This window comes from Euwallacea fornicatus, chromosome 16 (assembly GCF_040115645.1).
Source record: "Euwallacea fornicatus isolate EFF26 chromosome 16, ASM4011564v1, whole genome shotgun sequence".
Taxonomy (NCBI): Eukaryota; Metazoa; Arthropoda; class Insecta; order Coleoptera; family Curculionidae; genus Euwallacea; species Euwallacea fornicatus.
In genome coordinates this window covers 3,749,427-3,769,846 of record NC_089556.1, presented here as the reverse complement: position 1 = coordinate 3,769,846, position 20,420 = coordinate 3,749,427, and the positions used below count along the sequence as shown (strand labels likewise).

Sequence of the window (20,420 nt, the reverse complement as noted above, 5' to 3'; positions counted from 1 at the left end):
TTCCGAATTCAAACCACGGCGCAAAGTAATACTGTATTGGATTTGGGCGATTCCGGGGACCCGATAAGCCGTTTAAGCCCGTCTTTAGAATAAACGCCGCGCCTATAAAGAGAGATGTCTACTTTAGGGGGATTAAGGGTATTTCCCGAATCGCTTTTTCTCGTTGCCGATAGCGAAGTAATTTAAAAAAAAAAAAAAAAATACTCACCTAGACCGGCGTGTCCGAAACAAAACAGGCAACCGTCGGTGCCGTTGATCACAGCGTGGATGACGTCGGTAAGGGCACTTGAGCATACCTCACTCTGAAAACAGACAATCGGATCAATCGCAAATTCAAGCCGGAAACCTAAAAAGCCCAATCCATATTTCACAAGCGGACAGGCAAACAGATTTCGACGGAAACACAATACCTTTTAATTGACGATTAACTGCTGGAAGTTCCCTCGCAAAATCGCCCCCTAATTATCAACCCCCGGAGTTCGGAAAAAAGGGAATCGGGTTTCGCGACGGTAATTCGGCGACGATTTTCTTAATGAACACGATTGCAGCCTAATTTATTACATCGGATTGTGTCGCATTGCACCCGAAGAATTTACGCCCTTCTGCTTATTGTAGGCTTTAGCCGAGGTTGCCAACTCTATAGCCGTTCGATAATACTTTATTGGAACAAAAGATTCGAATTTCGAATAAGTAAATTTCCATGTTGCTTTTCAAGCCTATAGGCTCTCCATTTGGCTTTCGAAACTTTTAATGGGCCGCAACCCTTGATGCCCCGAACGGCCTAAACTGAACACTCAATCATGCATGTTCGTTTTAAGTTTTGAGCTTCGCAGTCCTCTCACATTAGATTCTCCTCTCACCTCCCCCTCACGCTAGAAAAAGCTGACCGAGGCACTCGATCAGACTTTTCCCGATCTCTCTCGAAGCTCTTTTGACTCGGTCTTTCCGTCACGCTGAACCATAATAACGCGGAGGAACGCACTCGCCGAAATCTGCTACATGAAGAGAAAACAACATCGTCGAGAGAATAAAAGACGCAAGGGAAAAGATCTGTGGGAAACTCTCTTCACAGATTCTCGAAACGATCACCCGATGTTAACGTGCTGCTTCAATGTTAATGCTCGTTAAAAATTCATGCGTAGCTCATGCGTGTACTCGGACTCGTTCGCTTATTTAATTTCCTCCCCTGTTATCGTGCACGTGAGTTCACCGCAGCCTCAAAAAGGCCCTTTCCATATAGCCTATTGCAGTGTAGCTTTGAAACTGGCCCAATAATTTACCCATCAAAATACCATCCGCGATTGACCCCGCATATTTCCCCAGCGAATATTGGGCTTGCGCTTGCACTACTTAATTAAATCTCGATCCTTTATACCCGGCATTCTGATTAAATTCCCCGCATTCTAGCAAGGAATTTTTAATACTTTATTAAAGGCCTTGTTGTTGTATGACGTGTATTTAACATATCATCCAATCCCCCTAACAGAAAACATCGCGACATTGCGGAAAACGTCACGCATTGTGCGAACTTTCCTAATTTAAGTTCTAATCTCCGGGCAAATGCTGATGTCAGCTTACTTACTTGAGAATCGTCTTGAGAAAAAATGGCGTCGAAGGCGAACATCTTAGGGGCTGCCACCCCTACTCTGCGGTCTTCCGGTGCCGGGGTGCCGTTCAGTACGTTGGGGTCCACTAGGGTCACCTGTTTTTTCCGCTTGTCCAGGCTGAAGAAGTTGTTCGAAGCTCCTCCGGTGTCCTGAAGACTGTTTTGAGGAGGATTCGACACCCGCAGCATAACTTTGACCTGAGAACAAAAGAACCACGTTAAAACTGTGACAAATTTGCTGATGATAACTTCTTCCAGGCTTGTAGGCTTTGAGAATGGGCGTAGATTGGGGCCAAGATAAGAGTGTAGAAGCCTCGCATCGCAAGGAAATTGGCTCGTGTCGATGCGGGGATGATAAGCGAAAAGTTCATTTAAGGTCCTTTAAGGGAATATATGGCGGTGTCATTTGCCAGAACTCTGACCACACATTAAGGAGAGCAAATTTGTCATCTTACCGAAATTTCCTCGAACATAAACTCCAGGGAATTTTCCTGGTTGAAATTTCCCCCCAACAAAGTAATACTTCCGTTAAGTCGGCAGGAAATAAAACCGGGTTTTATACGACCCAGTCATATCGGATAAGTTTAAGTTTGCAGCACTTAGGTTCGAACTTAAAACCTATAAAGTAACTTCGTGTAAGATGGCTTGAAGTGGAACATGTGTCCCTTGCAGTTTATGATCGGAACGTATTTCGGCGGAGGGAATTTTAGCGTTTACGCTCTTGCCCTTCCTCTAATCGAGAAGGGATTTGGCATTGCTTTCACAAGACGAAAACTCTGTTCTTAATGAAGGTCCCGGTCGTAAAGCAACGAGAGTTTAAGATTGTTTCAAACATATGGGGGTTTGATTAGAATCGTCCACCGGAGAATAGGACACGATGCCGCTTTATGTCGAACTCCTGGAAATAATGACGTCATAATTGTCCGGGACTGGAGAGAAATAATTAGTGGTCTGCCTTCCGCCGTAATAGTTCCGGTTGTTTCAGGCAGAGAATGGAAGATTGAAGGCTTATATGGAAAGTTTCGATAAGTAGGTCGCCACTGGACCTGAACAATAATGGCGGTCGCTTCAGATCTAATTGAGGATGAGGTAGCTGCAGATGCGCGTCGAAACTTGCAGAAACCAGTTTGACGAACGAGCATCAGTTATTTTACATGAATTCTTTCAACCTGCTGCTTTTTTATTAACGCACCTGATATCGTGCGTGTATTTAAGAACATCGACATTTGCATTCATCAATTTTTCAAAGACCTCTCGCAGCTGCCAAATCAGCGTTTGAAGGTCCGTTGAAATCACTAAAATAGCTATCAAAGTGTCATCGCATCTCAGAAACCAGGACAGACACTTCAATCCGGTCCGTGCAGGCTTGTAGGCTGCGTTGGGCAATTTGAAATATTTTCTGAGAAAAACCGATCGGTTAGATTTCGATTTTTAAGTGAGAATCCCTTAAACCGGAGACTAATTAGAAAAGAATCAAGTACGAAATATGTACAGGGTGATCGGATTTGGAGCGTTGTGACAGGAAAATCCCATTTATCGGCTAGATAGGGAAAAACTAACGTGCATGTCAAGAGCTCGATTTGTGAAAAAATATTAATGGAGAAAACCCTATTTCGATATCTTTACAGTCCACGGCGCTAGAGGGCGTTTTTCGAATTTCGGCCATTTTCAAAATTCCTCATAACTTTGATGTTTAGGACAACATTGGAGAAAAACAAAAATATTTTTAAGGCACATTTTCGATGTGATTCCAGTGGCGTGCTCAGTTTTTTGCTGCTGCGTATCGTTTCGTCAAAAACTGACATACATTTTTTATCTTTATTGAAAATCACTGTCGGGCTTGACTTCAAAAAATTTTCATTTTGAACCATTTTCAACTATATAAATATGTTTATAGTTCATTAAAAAAAAGTGATATGTTTGGATCTTCTAAAGCTGCTCCAATTACATTTAGTTCTTCAATTCCGCTATCTTAATGAGGAATTTTGAAAATGGCCGAAATTTGAAAAACGCCCTCTAGCGCCGTGGACTGTAAATAAATGAAAATACTGTTTTTCCCATTAATGTTTTTTCTTAAATCGAGCTTTTGACATGTGCTAGTTCTTCCCTATCTAGTCGGGAAATGGGATTTCTCTATCAAAACACTCCAAATCCGAACATTCTGTACAGTTGGAACAAAAGTATGGAATATTTTGTGAAACATCAGTTTCTCGGTGATCATTTTTATTTTCGTCTTCAAAATTTTTTGATAAGGTAAAGGCACGGTCCTAAATTCACCGTACCAATATTCGGCTTGGGAATGTTGTTCATAAAAAGTTGTTAAAAACAATTTTTTCGTTGGATAAGAGTATGGAACACTATGTAGTTCTGTTGTTTGTGGGGGCGTTATCAGTCATTCAGTACGATTGATAATATGAAACTATGATGGATTTAAAATATTCCACACTTTTATCCAGAAATGTGGTTACTTATTTGAATATTGTTTCAAAAGGACTTTGAAACCTCGTAAACCAAACTATATTATTTTCGACGCTGGTCTCATTCGAAGATTTTCCCCAAGACGGCTTTTCTTCAGTTTCCCCTTCAGCGATAAATGGAAGTCAGGGTTCACCGAAGCCGAAAACTCAAAACGCGTTGTGCAAATTAAGCTCACGTTAAATTTTTCCGGACTAAACATTTAAAAAGAATCAGTCTCGAAGGAACAAAGAGCATCATTTGGGGGCACAATGGGGGCCCCTTCAAAAGGCCATCGACGTCTTGCGGCCTCTCTAGAGCCCAGTTCCAGGTTTTCATTTTTTGATACGTGACTTGAGTGGGAACGCTTTGATATCTATTCGAAATAGAGACGCTCTGGTTTGCTTTTTGATTGCGCCGAAGTGTATGGAAACGGCTTTGACCCATCCCCATAACCCCGGCAATGACCATAAACATTATGAGGTCGCGTGTGGAAAAGTTCTATACCATTCGGAAAGTGCGTGAAATCGACTCGTAAACAAAATCGAGTGTCGCATTTCGATGGGAGCCAGTTACACCTATTATGCCTGTTCCTGGCTCATTTGTTACTTCGAAACAAAATGGAAAAAAACGCCGTTAATCCGTTGGGCACGCGATTTTTCTCAATTCGTAAATTCGGCGAAAGGGTTCGTCAAAGGGCCAAATATTTCTAGGAGGCCAATCTAAATAACTCTGCGGAGCCTAATAAAAACTGGTGCAGATAAGATAGCATGCACTTACAAAATTACGAATTTATAGGGACATTTTTATCACCTCTGTCCCGTGTCTTTGTAATAAATCAGTATTACTCATAAAGTATGCTCTTAACACAATGGCAAAGATTAGAATCGTGTTTCCTTTCGCGGCCTTTATTACCCTCTCCCAGCTAAATACAAATTAGAAAAAGGCATGTGAGTAGCTATCAAGCAGTCCATAAACATCTAAAATTTACAACTATCGCCTTAATGGGCTCAAAAGCCGCTACTTAAGGGGAGGAATGCGGTAAAAATTCACCATTAAACCAAAATAGTACCGTTCACCCTTAGTGCATTTGAATTTTACGACGTCGCTAACCTAAGTGCACGAATTTTATGACCTTGATGTGCATTTCATTAACATTTTTATTGAGCTTTTGGTTCCATCAATTTTATAGGCCTTATATTATCATAACCCGGTCTCCCATTTCTCCCTCCACCCTTAAGAGACGTAAGTTGTTTATGCGAAATAACTTCAGAGAGCTCCTGAATAAAATTAATCATTAAAATGCCGCTTAGTCGACTTCACGTTGTATCTAATTAAGGTGCTTTTTCTTTTGATTTATTTTGCCCTCTTGCGTATTAAGCTAATTCCGGAGCCAACTACTCGGTGCCATTTACTAAAACACCTTGGAGCATTAAACTCCCGACTCCGAAGAAAGTAAGGAAAATTAACATCAAATAAGCACATTAATACGTAATATATTCACAAACTTAACACGTTCACCCACATCTCTCCCCCTGCGGCACGACGTCGTTAATTAATTACCTTAAAAGGGGTAAGACCCGAACAATGCAACTTTGTAAGATTACATCAGAAATAGCTAGTTTAACGCTTAAGGCCCGGCCACCCCGCTGCGCCCCCGCTATAAATCTATCCTGTTTCTGATTTAATGTCACTTATCAGACTTTTAGAATGGATAATTGAGTGAGCTTGGAATGGTTCTAATTAATTAAGCCGTCCGACAGTGTCGATGCTTCGATTGGCCCGATCCTTATACAGTTCAGGATGGTCAAATTATTTGGGGATAGGCCCAGATTAGTCGAATTAGATGTGAACACCCGCGTGACCTTAACTAATTATTCGTGGGTTCACGTTAATCACATCGATACGTGCTCATTCAGTCGGAACTAGATCGGTCGCTCAAGCTGTCTAGTTACTTAGATCGGAGTACTGCGACCTGTCCTCGGCTAGTCAAATAGGGACAGAACGAGCAATTCTGGTTCGTTTAGGTTACCCACGGGTCTCGTAACGGCCTGCCGACAAACACGCCGAATTTCCCCAACAGCGCTTTTTCCGGCCTGAGTACTAACTTACAAACGTATGAATCGAAACGGAACTGCTATCACAGTTCTATCGAAAACTATAGACCGCATTCCGATACTTTATAATTATAAAAATTATAAATTATTTTATAAAATATATATATTATAAAATTATAAAAACTTCATGGGAATCCATGAGAAAATCGCGTGGATTGTTTTACTTTTTTGCAAAGACCCACTTTGAAAATTATGCCAACTAACCACTGACAGAGATGTGGGTGTTGAGGACGAACGATCCGATAAAAAAAGAAAAATCAGCACCATCACGGGATGGAGCATTCGATTATAGCCCAAAAGTACCCCTTGATATTTTCTCGTACCTATCGCCGCTTTGCCCTAACTCGATTTTTGCTATTTATTGCCCTGGAGCCCGATCCATTTGAGCTGGGAACATCAATCGTAGATAAATTTGGTTTGAAATACTTCGAGACTAAGACACGAAACGAAATATAGGATCCATGTTGCTAAGAGCGGCCCACATAAAAATACCTGTTTTAACCACCGCTGAAGTTCCCATCATAAAACTTGGGACACTCTGGATAATAGAGTCGATAATCGATAAACGCCCAGTGCAATTTCACTTTCAGAGTGAGCAGTCCCTGTCTTCGAACCCTTGAATATTTTGTTTACGAAAACGAAGTGTTTCCTCACATACAACAAGATTTATAACGCGTTTCGAACCCTCAGACCTCGTTTAAAGCATGTTTAAAAACAATTTAAGACCAGATAGTTTTAAATATAACATGCCTGCCCAAAACATTCCATTTTCCTTAGGTTTAAGTTTTTAATGAAATTTCATCCATCTCATTTTCCTTCGCGCTGCAACAGTACACCGACGGCACTAAGAAAAAGAAAAACTTCCCAGTAAACAGGTCGGTATGGAAGTTTAAAATGAAAATATTTTCGAAGTTGCGGTCGGCCAAATTAAAAATAAACTTACCGCCCCTAGAGTGTCGAAACATACGCGGGGGTACAACAAAAACTCGTTTAAAAATTAAGAATTTAAACTTGTTTGCTTGTGAGACTAGCTCGGCAGCTAAGAGCCGCCACCCTTAAGCAGCCTAAAACTCAAACATCGGACTTCCAGTTAGTTAATTAGTTCCGAAACGTTGCAAGTACTTAACACAAAGCTTCTCATTGTCTCCTTTGAAAGAGGAAATATTAGTCATCTCAGTCTCTTCATCAAATTTACCATTATAAACAGCCTTGAGTTTGCGAGCTGTCGTCAAGACTTAGACCCTTTTAAATTAGAGACACATCCAAACTGGGACGAAGGGAAAAGCCTTCTTGCACCGGGGAAATTAAAATTTTAATGGCAGGATTACAGGAATCTTACGCAAATAGGACTACGATAGAAGTTCGCTTATTCGGCCCCAAAGATGACTTGTGCATTTCGCAGATAACTACAACCCCGAAGAAGCCAAACCTCGATCCCCGGCTTCAATCAACGTCTCGTAAAGACTTTGACGCGATGAAAATAAGATTTTTCCCCTGTTCGGAGGGAGGAAGGCGCGAATTTACCCCAACACTCGAGCGATTAAAGTTAACCTAAGCAGAAATGTGACAGGTAAAGACCTGGGGCTAAATTCGAAGTGACTGCTTTAAAATATTTATGATCATTTTTTTCTCTCGCGTTGCTGAAGGGTGCCGATGGACGGCAGCTCGCAACAGAGACACAAATTTGCCGATGCTTATGTGGGGCCCTTTGCGCCGATTAATTGTGCCGATAAATTGAAAGTGTCCGCAGAACCGCTTGACCGTGTCCATAAACAAGTCGCTTCTGACCGCAAAGCGTTCATCTGGCTCAATTTACACCTTTAGAAACTCGGTGCCATCGAAACCGGGGTGTTTAGTCTATTACTTTTTTTTAAAGTCAGATAAAAAAAAAATTGAAAATAAGTGCAGACACAAAGTGTACAAATCGAGTCGGGATAGCTGATCGAAATTACCTCTCCAACAACTCAAAGCGGTTTCGAATGACGACGAATTCATGTCTGAGGAAATACGTCCTAGAACAAAACTTTCTCTTCCACTCCGGGAGTCCCCGTCATCCCTCGTGAAAAAACCTGCATTGAAAAATGTGAAAATCTAACTCGGCACCCGTGAGAACAAAAGCGAAAGTTTAATCGAAAGTCCTAAACCTGCTAATTGACCCTGTACATCCATTATCTAGTGCTTACGAAGAGAACAGAAAGTTTACAAAGTTGATGAAAGACCCGGGAAGTATCATGTATCCAAAAACTTTCCTGTACGCCTCTGGAATAATAAGCAAATCACAACTCAAAAATCCAAACAATAAACAGAAATCTCGTTCGGCGTTCGTCAGAAAAAGTACGATGCATATGTTCCCTGGCAGGGGCCCATGCACCGCACCCTGCCGTTCTTCGCCGGCTCCGAGGGGGCTTTTTTACGACTCTCACTTTCCCGAAATGCGGTTTCTTTCACATTTATATGTATATTCTATCACTTAGAGTAAAAGAACTCTGCTTGACGTTAAGCGGCCGCGTTATTTATTTCCTATGGAAGGGCTTTCCCGTCCGACCATTGGCAGCCCGTCTAAGAAAACCAAGAAAATACCTCTCGGTTAATAGAAAACAGGAGGCACTTTTAAAACTTAGATAGAATTTTGTGCTCGAATAAACGACATACGTGTAAGTGCTCGAGGGTAATATTCGGCAAGTCTAATTAAGGGCAAGTCACCAGACTAGAAATTGCATCCGCCGCATAACAAGTTGGAAAATCTAAACTTTAAAACCGCAAAAGTTTTATTAGAGTCTCAAGGAAGCAAGCTGTAGCTAATAAATATGTTAATTTTAATGAACTGGAAATGGGGATTTCCTCCAGAGAAAAAGTTATCGCGCATCGATGTGGGCATTTAAATTTCCTCCAAGTTCCTCCTTCCTACACATGGTTTCGGCGTATTATTTTACCTTATATTCAAAACCATCAATTCGCAAACCGTTCAGTTCCCGCACTCGTTGAAGCATTTTCATAAATCCAATATCCCCGACAAAATTACATTTGCATAATCTCCCCATTATACGTTTACTGCGCTCTTTTTCTAATCCATCTGTTTCAGATAAGTTTTTATGGATGATTGCTGTGCAAACGCAATCCCTGCTCGGAACTGTTAAAGTCTCACGGCCCGGTCGAAATTCAAACTTTAGGAATTCAAAATTTAATGGGAGAGATATTTAGTTGCTGCCCTTGGGCCAAAGGTAAAATAATGGAGGCTCCCTTTTAAGGGCCGAGCCCCGGGGGTTTTCCATGTTGGATATAGGGGACAATTTGGTTTCCGACAAAAAAGTAGAGATTTTGCATAGGTACCGTGAAACTTGCTATAAAAGCTTATTTTTTCAAGTTCCTGTTGAACCGGCGGGCACTGCTAATTATTGAAAAGTTTTCGTAAAAGCGGTCGAGATTGGAGAACTATGTTATTCTCCCGTGAGACTTTCAGACATCGCGTTTGCTCTGCTTTTCACAACAATTTTACTCAAATTCCAGAAAGTCTTTGATAACCTACGAGATTCTCTCACAAATTACGCAAAGGCGAAGGTCAAGGACTGTTTAGGGAATAGCTTTGTCTAAGCCATTAAAAACCGAGCTAACACGAAAGGAATTATTAAAACTGTAGCATTTTTCTGTTGCAAAAAGCCGCAATTTTCGATTTTTTCAGAAAACGCATGGCAGCACTCTAAAAAAAATCGAGAATTAGAAGCTCTTAGAAAATATATGGGTGCCAAACTAGAAATTTGACATCTGACATTTGAGGAAGCATTAGAAAACTATCTGAAATTTCAAATAATCAAATTTTTCATCAACCAAAGATAGGCGCTAATATAATAATAATAATAAGTAGTAATAAAAGTTTCCGCGTAAACCTAGTCAACAGGGTGCATAGCCACCTACTGTTTTCCTGTAATTCCGTGTATGATTGGCTGCCTATAAAAGTTTTATTTTCCGCCCGAATGACTACGTTTATCTCGGTTGCGCCGGTACCAACGAATTGAGGGAAACATATTTATTTTTTGTTTTAAATTAATTAGACCTTTACTCTGATACTTACGGTCTCTATCTTACCTGTTAGCCGGGGACCTACCTGACTTCAGAGTAATTCGCAACATAAAAACCCAAGAATAATCTTCACGATAACTTAGCCAAATGAAAAAAATGCGTGCATGGCTACTGTTTTCCCACGTTACGTTTATAGGTGGCAAAGCAGTCTACAAAGCGTATTATTTGCTGCAATAATGACTACGTTTATCTCGTTTATGCGCAAACCCACAGATCAACAGAGAATTATTTACTTTTCGTGCTGGTTTAATTAGATTCGTATTGCGCCTTCCTCCCTAACCTGAAAGGGAGGTTTATGTACCGTTTCATCTAATTTTCTCACTTGGCCTTAAATATAATATGTACTTGAAATTCGAATGAGACAATTCTATGTTCGAATGACGTCAAAAATCACATCAAAATGCCGAGTTGCTCAAATGGCTATCGAGATTTTTTTTTTATTTTGGTGTCAATTTCATAACGTTCGCAATTTTTCATGTGTCTTCATTCAAATTCTAATATATCAATAATTCGATATTATTCGTTGAATTGTATAAAATGGCTGTATCGAGCTTGAAAAACTAGCTAAACAGTTGCTTTTTGAAGCTGAAAGTTAGTTGGAATTAAATCTTGATATCTCAGCCAAGAAAACTATCTTTTAGCGATTGAAAACTGGAGATAGAGAGCCAGCTGAAACAAAACGTGCAGGAAGTTGAACTCAAAGGCAGTTTTCCGCTAAGTAGTAGGATAAAGTTTGCTTCTTCAACATACTGTCATACTTAACATGAGTTAGATCATAAAAAAGAAGCTAAGGAAATTAAATATTAGAAAAATTAGTTTAAAAAAAACTCAAAATAGTACACCACGCAAACCTGGCAATAAAGATCACTTGCAACGTTTAGAAGTTACGTAAATGTCAGTTTGATATTGTACATAGATTATGAGAGATGTTGCACGTGAATACCTTGTCCAAAACTTCCTGTTGAGATCTTATTGATTTCGACATTGCAACCGGTTCTAGGTACTGATGCTCGATTTCAATCGACAACTGATTAACCTTCACTCAACAGCAAGATCCGAAATCGGTCAACATCAGAGCTTTTACCAGGGAAAGATGTGAATAAAAAAAAGATTTTGACATTAAGAGCGATCGCGGCATGGACGAGGGGAAACTTATGAAAGTACTGAGTGATAAGAAGTATTTTATCGTCCTCAGGAAAATGAGATGGAGAGCGATAAAATTGGCGAATGATGACGTGGGACATTCTGTGAAATTCAACATTTTTATTAGATTTCCCGAGTGAGAAGATGTGCCGTAGGGTGTATGGGAGCATGTTGTGAATGCCTGTACCAGAACTGTCTTGTAGGTCCTAAACAGGGGTAAAATACAGGAGGTGAAAAAATCTCTTTCGAGCTTGAAATTGACGATTTAATTTGAGGAGGAGGAAATCGAGGAACGAAAAGCTAGTAAGCAAATTAAAAAATTGAGTTCAACTTTCAGCTTACAAAAAGCTTTCTTTAAGCTCGATGACAGTGCTTGAAACATGCTTGTTTCAACTTGAAGTTAAACTGAATTAGACCTTTGAAACTAAGTACAGACAACTGGATATTCATTCATGAATATAAGAGACAGCAAGCCGTCTAAAAATGAAAAATTAATTGAAATTTAAATCCAAAGACGAATAAGTTGAGCCTTGAAAAGCATAATTTTTTATTTCTTTTTTTAGTTTAAAAGTTTACATGTATAAATGATCCGATCTCCTCTCTTTTTGAACGGGACATTTCCCATCTATCCACGTGTAGGTATATCCGTCTAAACGTCCTGATTTGTAACCTGTTACGAATCGTATAAATATCTCTATTTCGAAATGACGTCAGGTGAGTGCGAAGACCTAAGTACGACTTAATAAAGAAAGCTTTTACGCCCTTGGAATGATTACGATGGAATGATACGAAAAGTTCGATGGGCCTCTCGAGGCTGGTTAAAGATCTTTAACCGAATTAAAATTCGCCGTTTTAGAAACAAACTGCTTTTGCACAAAACCAAAAATTGTTTATTAAACTCATTTTAAAGAGTCGTAAAGAGTGTGAACTCTTCCTCATGATAAATCCGCTCAAGGCCATTCGGTATGCGGTGTCCACGAACACAGAAGTGGAAAGTTCTAGAAGTTTCGCAAACGATTGCAGTAAAAGCAGGGCCAAAGGACATATTTCACGAATAAAACTTTTTTATTAGCAACTTGAAATTTGGGATGTGGTGGGGTGGAGGCTACCGAACTTCGGCGGCACTTGAAATAAAAAGTACCGGAGTTTGAAAACTTCAGCCTGAGATTTAGGTGACAGCCGAAGAAAACGCTGGCGATTTTTCCTCGTTTAGCAGGTCGAGATTTGCGTTCGCAACTCTATTTTTGTTTCACGTTTTTTCTTGGTTTAGATGTATTCAAAACACTCCCCGAACTTCCTCTCAAGCCATAAAACTTGAGCAAAAATGGCTTTACGACCGTGACGGTTATTACTTACGCTTTACCTTCATCTAAAGCGGTTTATGTCGAGTTGTTAATATTACGAATCTTACGTTGTAAAACTGAGAGTTTACATTGTTATTCCCTGGTGATTTTGCCAAGATGTTCGATAGAAATGCATGAAAAAGCGGTTTTTGTGGAGTTCGTGATAAATGAAATAAGGAGATTATAGAGTTGGGATTAAATTATAAGTATTAAGTTAATAGCTTATAAAAAGAGTGCGGAAAGCTCGACTGTTTACTAACCTTTGTCATGCAAGCTTACATTTAGGGTAATATCGTTTTATTGGCCCCTCATATAACTAACAGCTAACTAAAGGCAAACATCACACGAATCTACTCAAATTAAGGTTATGCGGGACTAATAAAACCGAAAAGGAAACAGATTTCCTTCAATATCTCGGGGCTTTAAAGGGGTTTTATTCGATCGGGGCATTTCATTAAAGAAAAGGTTTACGACTGGAGATGATTTCCATTTTATCGGTCGCCATTAACCTTTTCTTTTGTCCAAAATGGCGGACGGGACAATAAACCAAAAATTATGGCCGATAAAGTTAAACACGTATAGACCCTCGGCGCTTTGTTTTGCCCTTTGATGGGTGGATATATTATTTTTTTTATTTACTCGGCTTTGGCAATCTCTGGGACTCAAATATGTTCAAGTCGATTGGAAACTCGTTTCAAACGACCAAAACGCTCGGATTTTCAGTTCCCTAAATTAAATTGAGATAAATGGATAATGGAGAAAATCATGCATTGGCTTCCACGTAAGAATAAACACCACGGGGATCGCGAAAACGCCAAGAAATTGATTAAATGAAAAAAGAGTTGGGAGTTTTGAACCCAAATGAAACGCTGTTTGAAAACTTTCCACTGTATCCGAAAGATGATGACCTGGTATGAGAATTCCGGAGATACGCCCCTGCATTATGTAATATCTTCTTGGAAAAGATGCCGTACACGTGGTCAGTTCGTATCAGATGCATTCGATGGCCAAAGGCCGAGGGGCCTAACCTCCTAAGGGGGACTTTGAATTCTGCTTGGTTTCCTTTAAGCGCGTTCCCTGCTGATGTATTACATGACAATATTTCATTCAGCAGTATTAACCCGATTGAAACTTTTGAATCGAGGAAATGCGGGAAGACATTTTAATATTGGTTTGCCGAAACTTGTAGAGGAAACCGCAGTGTATTTGCATTTCCATGGTTTTATAAAGGAATTTTTGGACGCACCCCTCTTCTTAAGCTTGCACAACCTGTCCCGTCGACGATTTCTGATTCCACCAACGTTTTCCAATCTGTTTACTTCGCTCCATTGATTCCTTTACCTCATTGCCTTGGTCTGTTTCGTAATTTTTCATTCGGCTTGTGATATTATCCGAAAATCCTCTCAGTAACTCATTACTTATAGAAGGAATTAATTATTCTGAAGGAACAGGAGAGACAGAGTGTCCAACGAGGAGTACTTAAACTTGCACAAACTGCCATAAACGGTCAAGGAATCAATCCCGGTAAGCCGGGAAAGGTCACGTGGTCGAGGTCCTGGGCAGGACAATGGCTGGATTATGTCCGGCCATTTGGCTGATGCGATTAAGCTGTTGAAAAATGTTTGATATATTAAGGCCCGGATTCCGGGAGTCAGGGGGCGATCGCGGCCCGATTTGTCGCGGTTAAATTGACCGGAACCCGGAATGGACAACGTCCTACTCCTAGTCTAGCACAATTTGGTTACGGAAAATCAATATAGTCCCGTTTATTAACTACTCTTCCTTATCCCATTTTCAGGCCACATCATATTTCTTTATTTATTTTCCGTGTCGCGTTCAATCAATATCCGACTCGTGCCGTAAGCCCCGACCAATTTCCAAAAGCTCTTCCGATCCCGTTCGGGACTTAATTAAAATTTCGCGCGATCCATCTAGTTTGTCGAGTTCTAGGTAGTTTTGTCGGGATATTAAATGTACTTGGTCTCAAACAGGGAATAACTTTATCATTTCAGATGTGGCTAAAGACTAAAGTTGGATAAACACTTCCAAACAGCACGAATTTGTAATAAGCATGACTTATTACATCATGTCTTATTCATGCAGGAACTAATTTAGAACAAGCGTTGAATCCACCATTTTGGTCCGGAATAGAATTGAGAAGCAAAAACGGATATTTCCGCGAAACAGGTTTTATATTGTAGAAGATGGGTGGTGGGTTTAGAGCAGAAAAATTGAAAGTCTCTCTTTTCGGGAAAGTGGCACACTAAGGACTAGAGTCAGAGTACGAAATTTGACATCTCTTATGGAATTGTCAAAAATTTGACATCTCTCAAAGTGTCAATATCTGACAAAGGCAAACATGGATTTTTGGTTGTAGGATTCGCTAGGTGTTTCTAGATTTTTTGAATTTTTTGTGGGTAGGTACTTTAATGGTGACGGGGGATTGTTCGCCTTTAACGAACGAGCAGAAAGCAGAACTGCTTCGGTGTTAGTGGATTTCCATTCATGAGGAACGTTTTGATGAGTGTACTTTTGCTTTTAGTTTATTTATTAACTTTGAAGGTATCTGGACGAAAAAGACTCTCCTGCATTTTTACGAACCCGAAGAGACTTGCTTTCAGACGTTTTGACACTTCAGAGGATGTGTGGCTGTTTCAGCCGTGGCTGCGTGTCTGGAGGTGAACTATGCTCATAAAGTGAAATCTCACTGCTGCGAAAACTCTCAAAGCCACAAGCAAGCTTCCGAATTGTACGCCGTTGATTGATAGGGCCCCCTCAAATTAGGATCTCATTTGGCGTTATATTGAATTAGAGCCGAAAAGAAACGCCTCGGGGCGGGAATATTTTCCGTGTCGATTACCCGAAGACCGGCACAACAAAACTAAAACTTTTTGCACTTCTTAGGACGAGTTAGTTTCGGAGACGACAAAGGGCCGTCCGAATTTCGAATGGGGCCCGCGTCCCGAGTTGTCGAAGACTTCGCCGAAGAGCGATGCCCGCAGCAGGAAAGACTGTTTCTCATTCCTGCCGAGGCGGGAGCCAATAATTGGGCCTGGAGATGTCTCAGGAATGCCGATGGGCTCGAGGAGGCAGGGGACAGCAGGAGTGTCTCCCGGAAGTTAATTAGGGTTTCCGGGTCGCGTTTCGGCTGAATTCTTTTTGAATACTTATTCCCCTTTCAGGTCTTAATTACTTATGCGCATTTAATAGACCCAAAAACAGAAAAACAAAGAGGGGATTATTTGGAAAAGAAGAAACTTGCGGCCATCTTCAGTGCATGTTATTAAAGTAAAGCCGGCCAATATCATGGCGTCCGCTGCAGACTTCTTGGATTCTAAGCCTCTTAAAGTTTTAAGCACTGCTGATTGACTGCTCTTGGGATTCTCGAGTCTTTATTAGTTAGTAGTCTTAGTTCGTTCAACCCTGTCGCAATATTAAAAGGTGCTTTATTGAAACGGGGCGGTTTTCAATTTGCCTTTATAAGCAGACTTATTTCAGTTAAATTAAAAAAGAAAGTACTAAATGTCTGATTGAACTGAAAACTTGCCGATTTGCATGTGAAAGTTCCAGTGTTCAACCTTCATCGTATCAAGATTAATTGTAAAAATTTCTGGGCTAATTGCATTTGGGACACGTTGAAGGGCAGATGTACTTGTGTGACGTTCCGTGTGTTCGAAAAAATTAGGGAACTAGGGCTTCTTATTACGCGATGTCACATTACTGCTGCAGCACATGAATTCGACAATTTACTAAATGCCGTTACCGTCCCATTGGTGTTATTCAAGATCTCTGAGATGGGAGTATTGGGATCACGAACGGGTTGTATCAACACAGCTGAGTACACAGGATGTCCCAAATTCGACTCTCAATGTGAGCATCACGGAAACCATTAGAGATACAAGCTGATTAAATGGAAGGAAAGTTGCGTCTGAGAAGTTAGCTCAGGTCAGTTCCCTGCGACTTCTCAATATCCGCGGATAATTGAGAAATAAAAATTGACCGTTTGGCGATTTGCCACGTCACATTTCTGGAACAGCGACGTTTTCAACTGCCGTTTTCAAATCGTTTTTTCCACGAGTTTAACTGCGCAGAAATTTTCTCCACGTAAAATAAACGTTTCTTCGCTAAAGAATAATTATACACGGTGCCATGCGAAAATATACAACAAACTCTTAATGTGATTGCCCCGTGAAGGCACGTTCTCAAAATTATTTGGGCAAGTATGGCCCCTCTTCCGTGAAATAGGGCTTCTTAAACGGTTTCCCCAACAAATAAAAGGGGATGATTGACCCTTATATTGAAAGTCTCCCAGGGACAGTTCAAATCCGCCTTGATTTCTCTGCCTTGCAGTTTGCTTCATCATCCTCGAAATTTTTCTTAAAAACTAATATATTTTATATATATCTATATATCTAATATAATTTATATATAAAATTAAAATAATTGACTTAAATTATTTTAATCCGAGTTATCTTGAAGATTCGATTTATTGCTTCATGCGGCAATCCATAAAACGCCGTTTTAGAAAAGTCCAATTTCCTCTGGGGCCGTTATTTTTTCTCTGACCCTTCGAACGTATAAAAACTCAATAAACGATTGACTTTTCACACTTTCCCCCCGGTTATTAAAGGAAAGTTATTGTTTCCTGAAAAGGTCAATCGGTTACACGGGGCGATATTTATTGGGGGCTTGAAAAATGTCAGGGAAAAAATTACTCAAGATTCCCAACGAATTAAGGTAAAATAACCGTACCCAAAATTGCAATAAAGAATTTTCGCTCGTAAATTTTGGAGTGTTTTAATCAATATTTATGAAGTTGGGGTTAGGGATATATCAAAGGGATAATGCCCCAGAGTCAAATATTCCGAAAGTTGTTAGGGCGTAATAAGCTTTTTTAACCTGCATGAATTATTTAACTCTTTCGGCGCTTTCGGGGGCTCTACGTGCTAGCAAATTATTCAACTTTACTTCGTTTCGAAGATACCGTTTTAAGGATGAAGATCTAGAACGGAAAAATCGCCCTGGACCTTTGCCCCTCCGAGTCGAGCGGCAAATTGTTTTTACGGGCACTTACGAGCCGAACCGTGTTTTTGCAAGGGCTAATTGACCGACAGACGACCCTTTATAATACCCACTGCCAGGCTCGTCAAATAATGTTATTTTCATTTGGGGGGTCTCGAATGAATAATAAATAAGATTCGGGAGCAAGATTTAACGCATTTATTCCGGCAGGGAGGACGGTTGTTTGGAAAACTAAAAAAACATCAAAATGGAAGCTGCAATGGAATCATTTTTCAGGGCAAACAGTATCAGCTGTCACTCTCGGCTCTTTGTGTAAAAAGTACATCTACCTTGGTCGAATGGAATATTGCGCGAATGAACTGCATACATTATGGCTGCCGCTTTTGTGAACGGGACGGGACTATTATTCAGTTTCTATCAAATTAAAGGGAATAAATGGCGTGTTTGGAAAAATTCGGAGCGAAATAATTGGAAAATTATTTAATTGACGTTGATGGATATCTTTGAGAATTGTGATACGTGTTACATTCAAAGGCATTCGCATAACTGTCGAACTGACTTTTACACAATTACGGTCTTACGTGCACAAAGGTATCAACATGCATAAGAACTGCCCTTATGGAGGTATTAGGCGATAAAGAGTTCCATGCAATTTGTGAAATCGTGACTCAAAACGTCACTGTTTCTCCTCCCTATTGGCTTCCTCAGGCACGTCTGCGAACAAAGTACGTACACGCATATCATGCCGCGCATGTCCGACGACATGGACGTATGCTATGACGAAACGTGATATATACTATATCTATTACTGCGCCTAAACAAGCCGAAATCAACCACCCCAAACGCAACCGGTCAATAAATTATAAATAGCAAGTTACTGGTGATATATACTAGTTGTCAAAAGTAAGAGACAAATAGAATTTTTCAATTAAATCGTCCACATATTAATTGATCTGTTGCCTACGCATTTATGTTAGCTATCGCAAAACACGTTATAAGAAAAAATAAACAAATGTTGATAAAGTTACTTTATTGTCGATAAAAAAATAAATCTTTGGAATTCACCTGATCAAAAGTAGATAGACAATTTAAAAATGAAAATAGAAACATAGAAATTTCCTACGAATTATTTAAAAATTCAATTGGGATTTTTCCCAAGGCATTAATATTTGGTAAAATATTCATTATTGGCAATGACTGTCTGATGACGAAGACGATCGACGTGGCATTGATTTAATCAATCTTTTCAATATCGCTATATTAATATTTTGCCTCTTTTCTGGTATTTCAATAAACAATTCGTCGCAATTTGAATAATTTTGAACTCTTAATCCTCGATCAACAATTTGCCACAGGTTTTCTATGAGGTTCAGATCGGGCGGCCGAGAAGGTCACTTCTAAGTCGGCACTTTTTGTTCTTCAAGAAATCGTTTCACTAACTTTGAGGAATGTTGGGGGTCGTCGTGGTGTGGAAAATGGAATCTTAATGGTAAATTGCCTTCAACATAAGGTAACATAATATCTTGAAAGTATAAATCTGTACACGAATATGTCCATTATTCCATTTATTCCATGTAGTGGGCCAATACCAAAACCGCTAAAACATCCCCGTGTCATTACCGATCCTCCTCTATGCTTAATTGTGGGTCTGGTGTATTTAGGGTTTAATCGCTGACAAGTGGGATGTCTAACGTATTGAATGTCATCGATATTAAACAAATTGAACTTGGATTCATCGCTCCAGCCAATTCGTTCCCAATCCCGTTTGAGCCAATGAATATGTTGTCTAGCACATTCCATTTGGGCCTTCCGATTTTCCTTACCGAGAAGTCTTTTTTTTCTGTTGGCCTACGTGCAAATAATTTCTCTTCGACTAATGTTCGTCTTACGGTCCTTGAAGACGCAGAAACTCCGAAAACTCCCAGATCAGATCGGATTTTCTCAGAAGACATGAATGGATTTTTCGAACTAATAGATTTTACCTTTCGCATATCTCTTTTGCTTAGCTTCCTTGGTCGTCCAGTTTTTAATTTCCGGCTAATTGATCCAGATCTTTGATATATTTTTATTATAGTCCAAATAGCGCCTTTTTTAACATCGAACCTGAGGGCTATTTGCACTTGCTGTTCACCCTCATTAAAATCTCTAACAATTCGCTTTTTTAAATCAATAAATTAACGTTACGAGACACGTTGTGGTCTAGATCTCAATTGCAAATTGTATTAATGTTTTTCTGACATCTTTAGAATTTAAAGTAAATTCAAGTATTTTTACGTCTATCTACTTTTGACCAGGCGAACTCCAAAGATAATTTTTTTTTACTGACAATAAAGTAACTTTATTTTGCATAAAAACATCAAACAAAACATTTGTTTATTATTTCTGATAACGTGTTTTGCGACAAATAACCTACATGCAAAGGAGACAGATCAATTAACATATGCATGGTTTAATTGAAAAATTATGTTTGTCTATGTACTTTTGGCCACTACTGTATGTGTACGAAGAAATTAAAGGTGGCGCGTTGGTTAATAATTGAACAATTCATCCCATGATGGTGCTCATTTTTCATTTTCTCAATGAATACTTCCTTTTGTTCTCGAACAATAATCAGCCCCTTATGCACCTGGTTGCCTACTTTACAATGCGCTTTTCTAA

At 39.8% G+C, this 20,420-nt stretch overlaps 1 protein-coding gene and 2 long non-coding RNA genes across 5 annotated transcripts in view; 2 read left to right on the top strand and 1 right to left on the bottom strand.

Moving 5' to 3' along the window:
- Window positions 1–20,420, bottom strand: part of LOC136343893 (kinesin-like protein CG14535) — a 130,410-nt gene that overhangs the window by 15,093 nt on the left and 94,897 nt on the right. For both annotated transcript variants that reach the window (XM_066290887.1, XM_066290888.1), the window contains 2 exons: window positions 1,583–1,804; window positions 209–302 (listed from right to left, as the gene is read on the bottom strand). In XM_066290887.1, the coding sequence (XP_066146984.1) occupies window positions 209–302; window positions 1,583–1,804 (316 nt within the window). The remainder of the gene's footprint in view (window positions 1–208; window positions 303–1,582; window positions 1,805–20,420) is intronic.
- LOC136343917 (uncharacterized) overlaps window positions 1–20,420 on the top strand; it is a 96,021-nt gene that overhangs the window by 47,850 nt on the left and 27,751 nt on the right. The gene's annotated exons all lie outside the window — the stretch shown is intronic.
- On the top strand, window positions 15,083–16,105 carry LOC136344038 (uncharacterized). The gene is made up of 3 exons (XR_010732899.1): window positions 15,083–15,157; window positions 15,303–15,868; window positions 15,923–16,105. It is a non-coding gene; the product is annotated as an uncharacterized lncRNA (long non-coding RNA).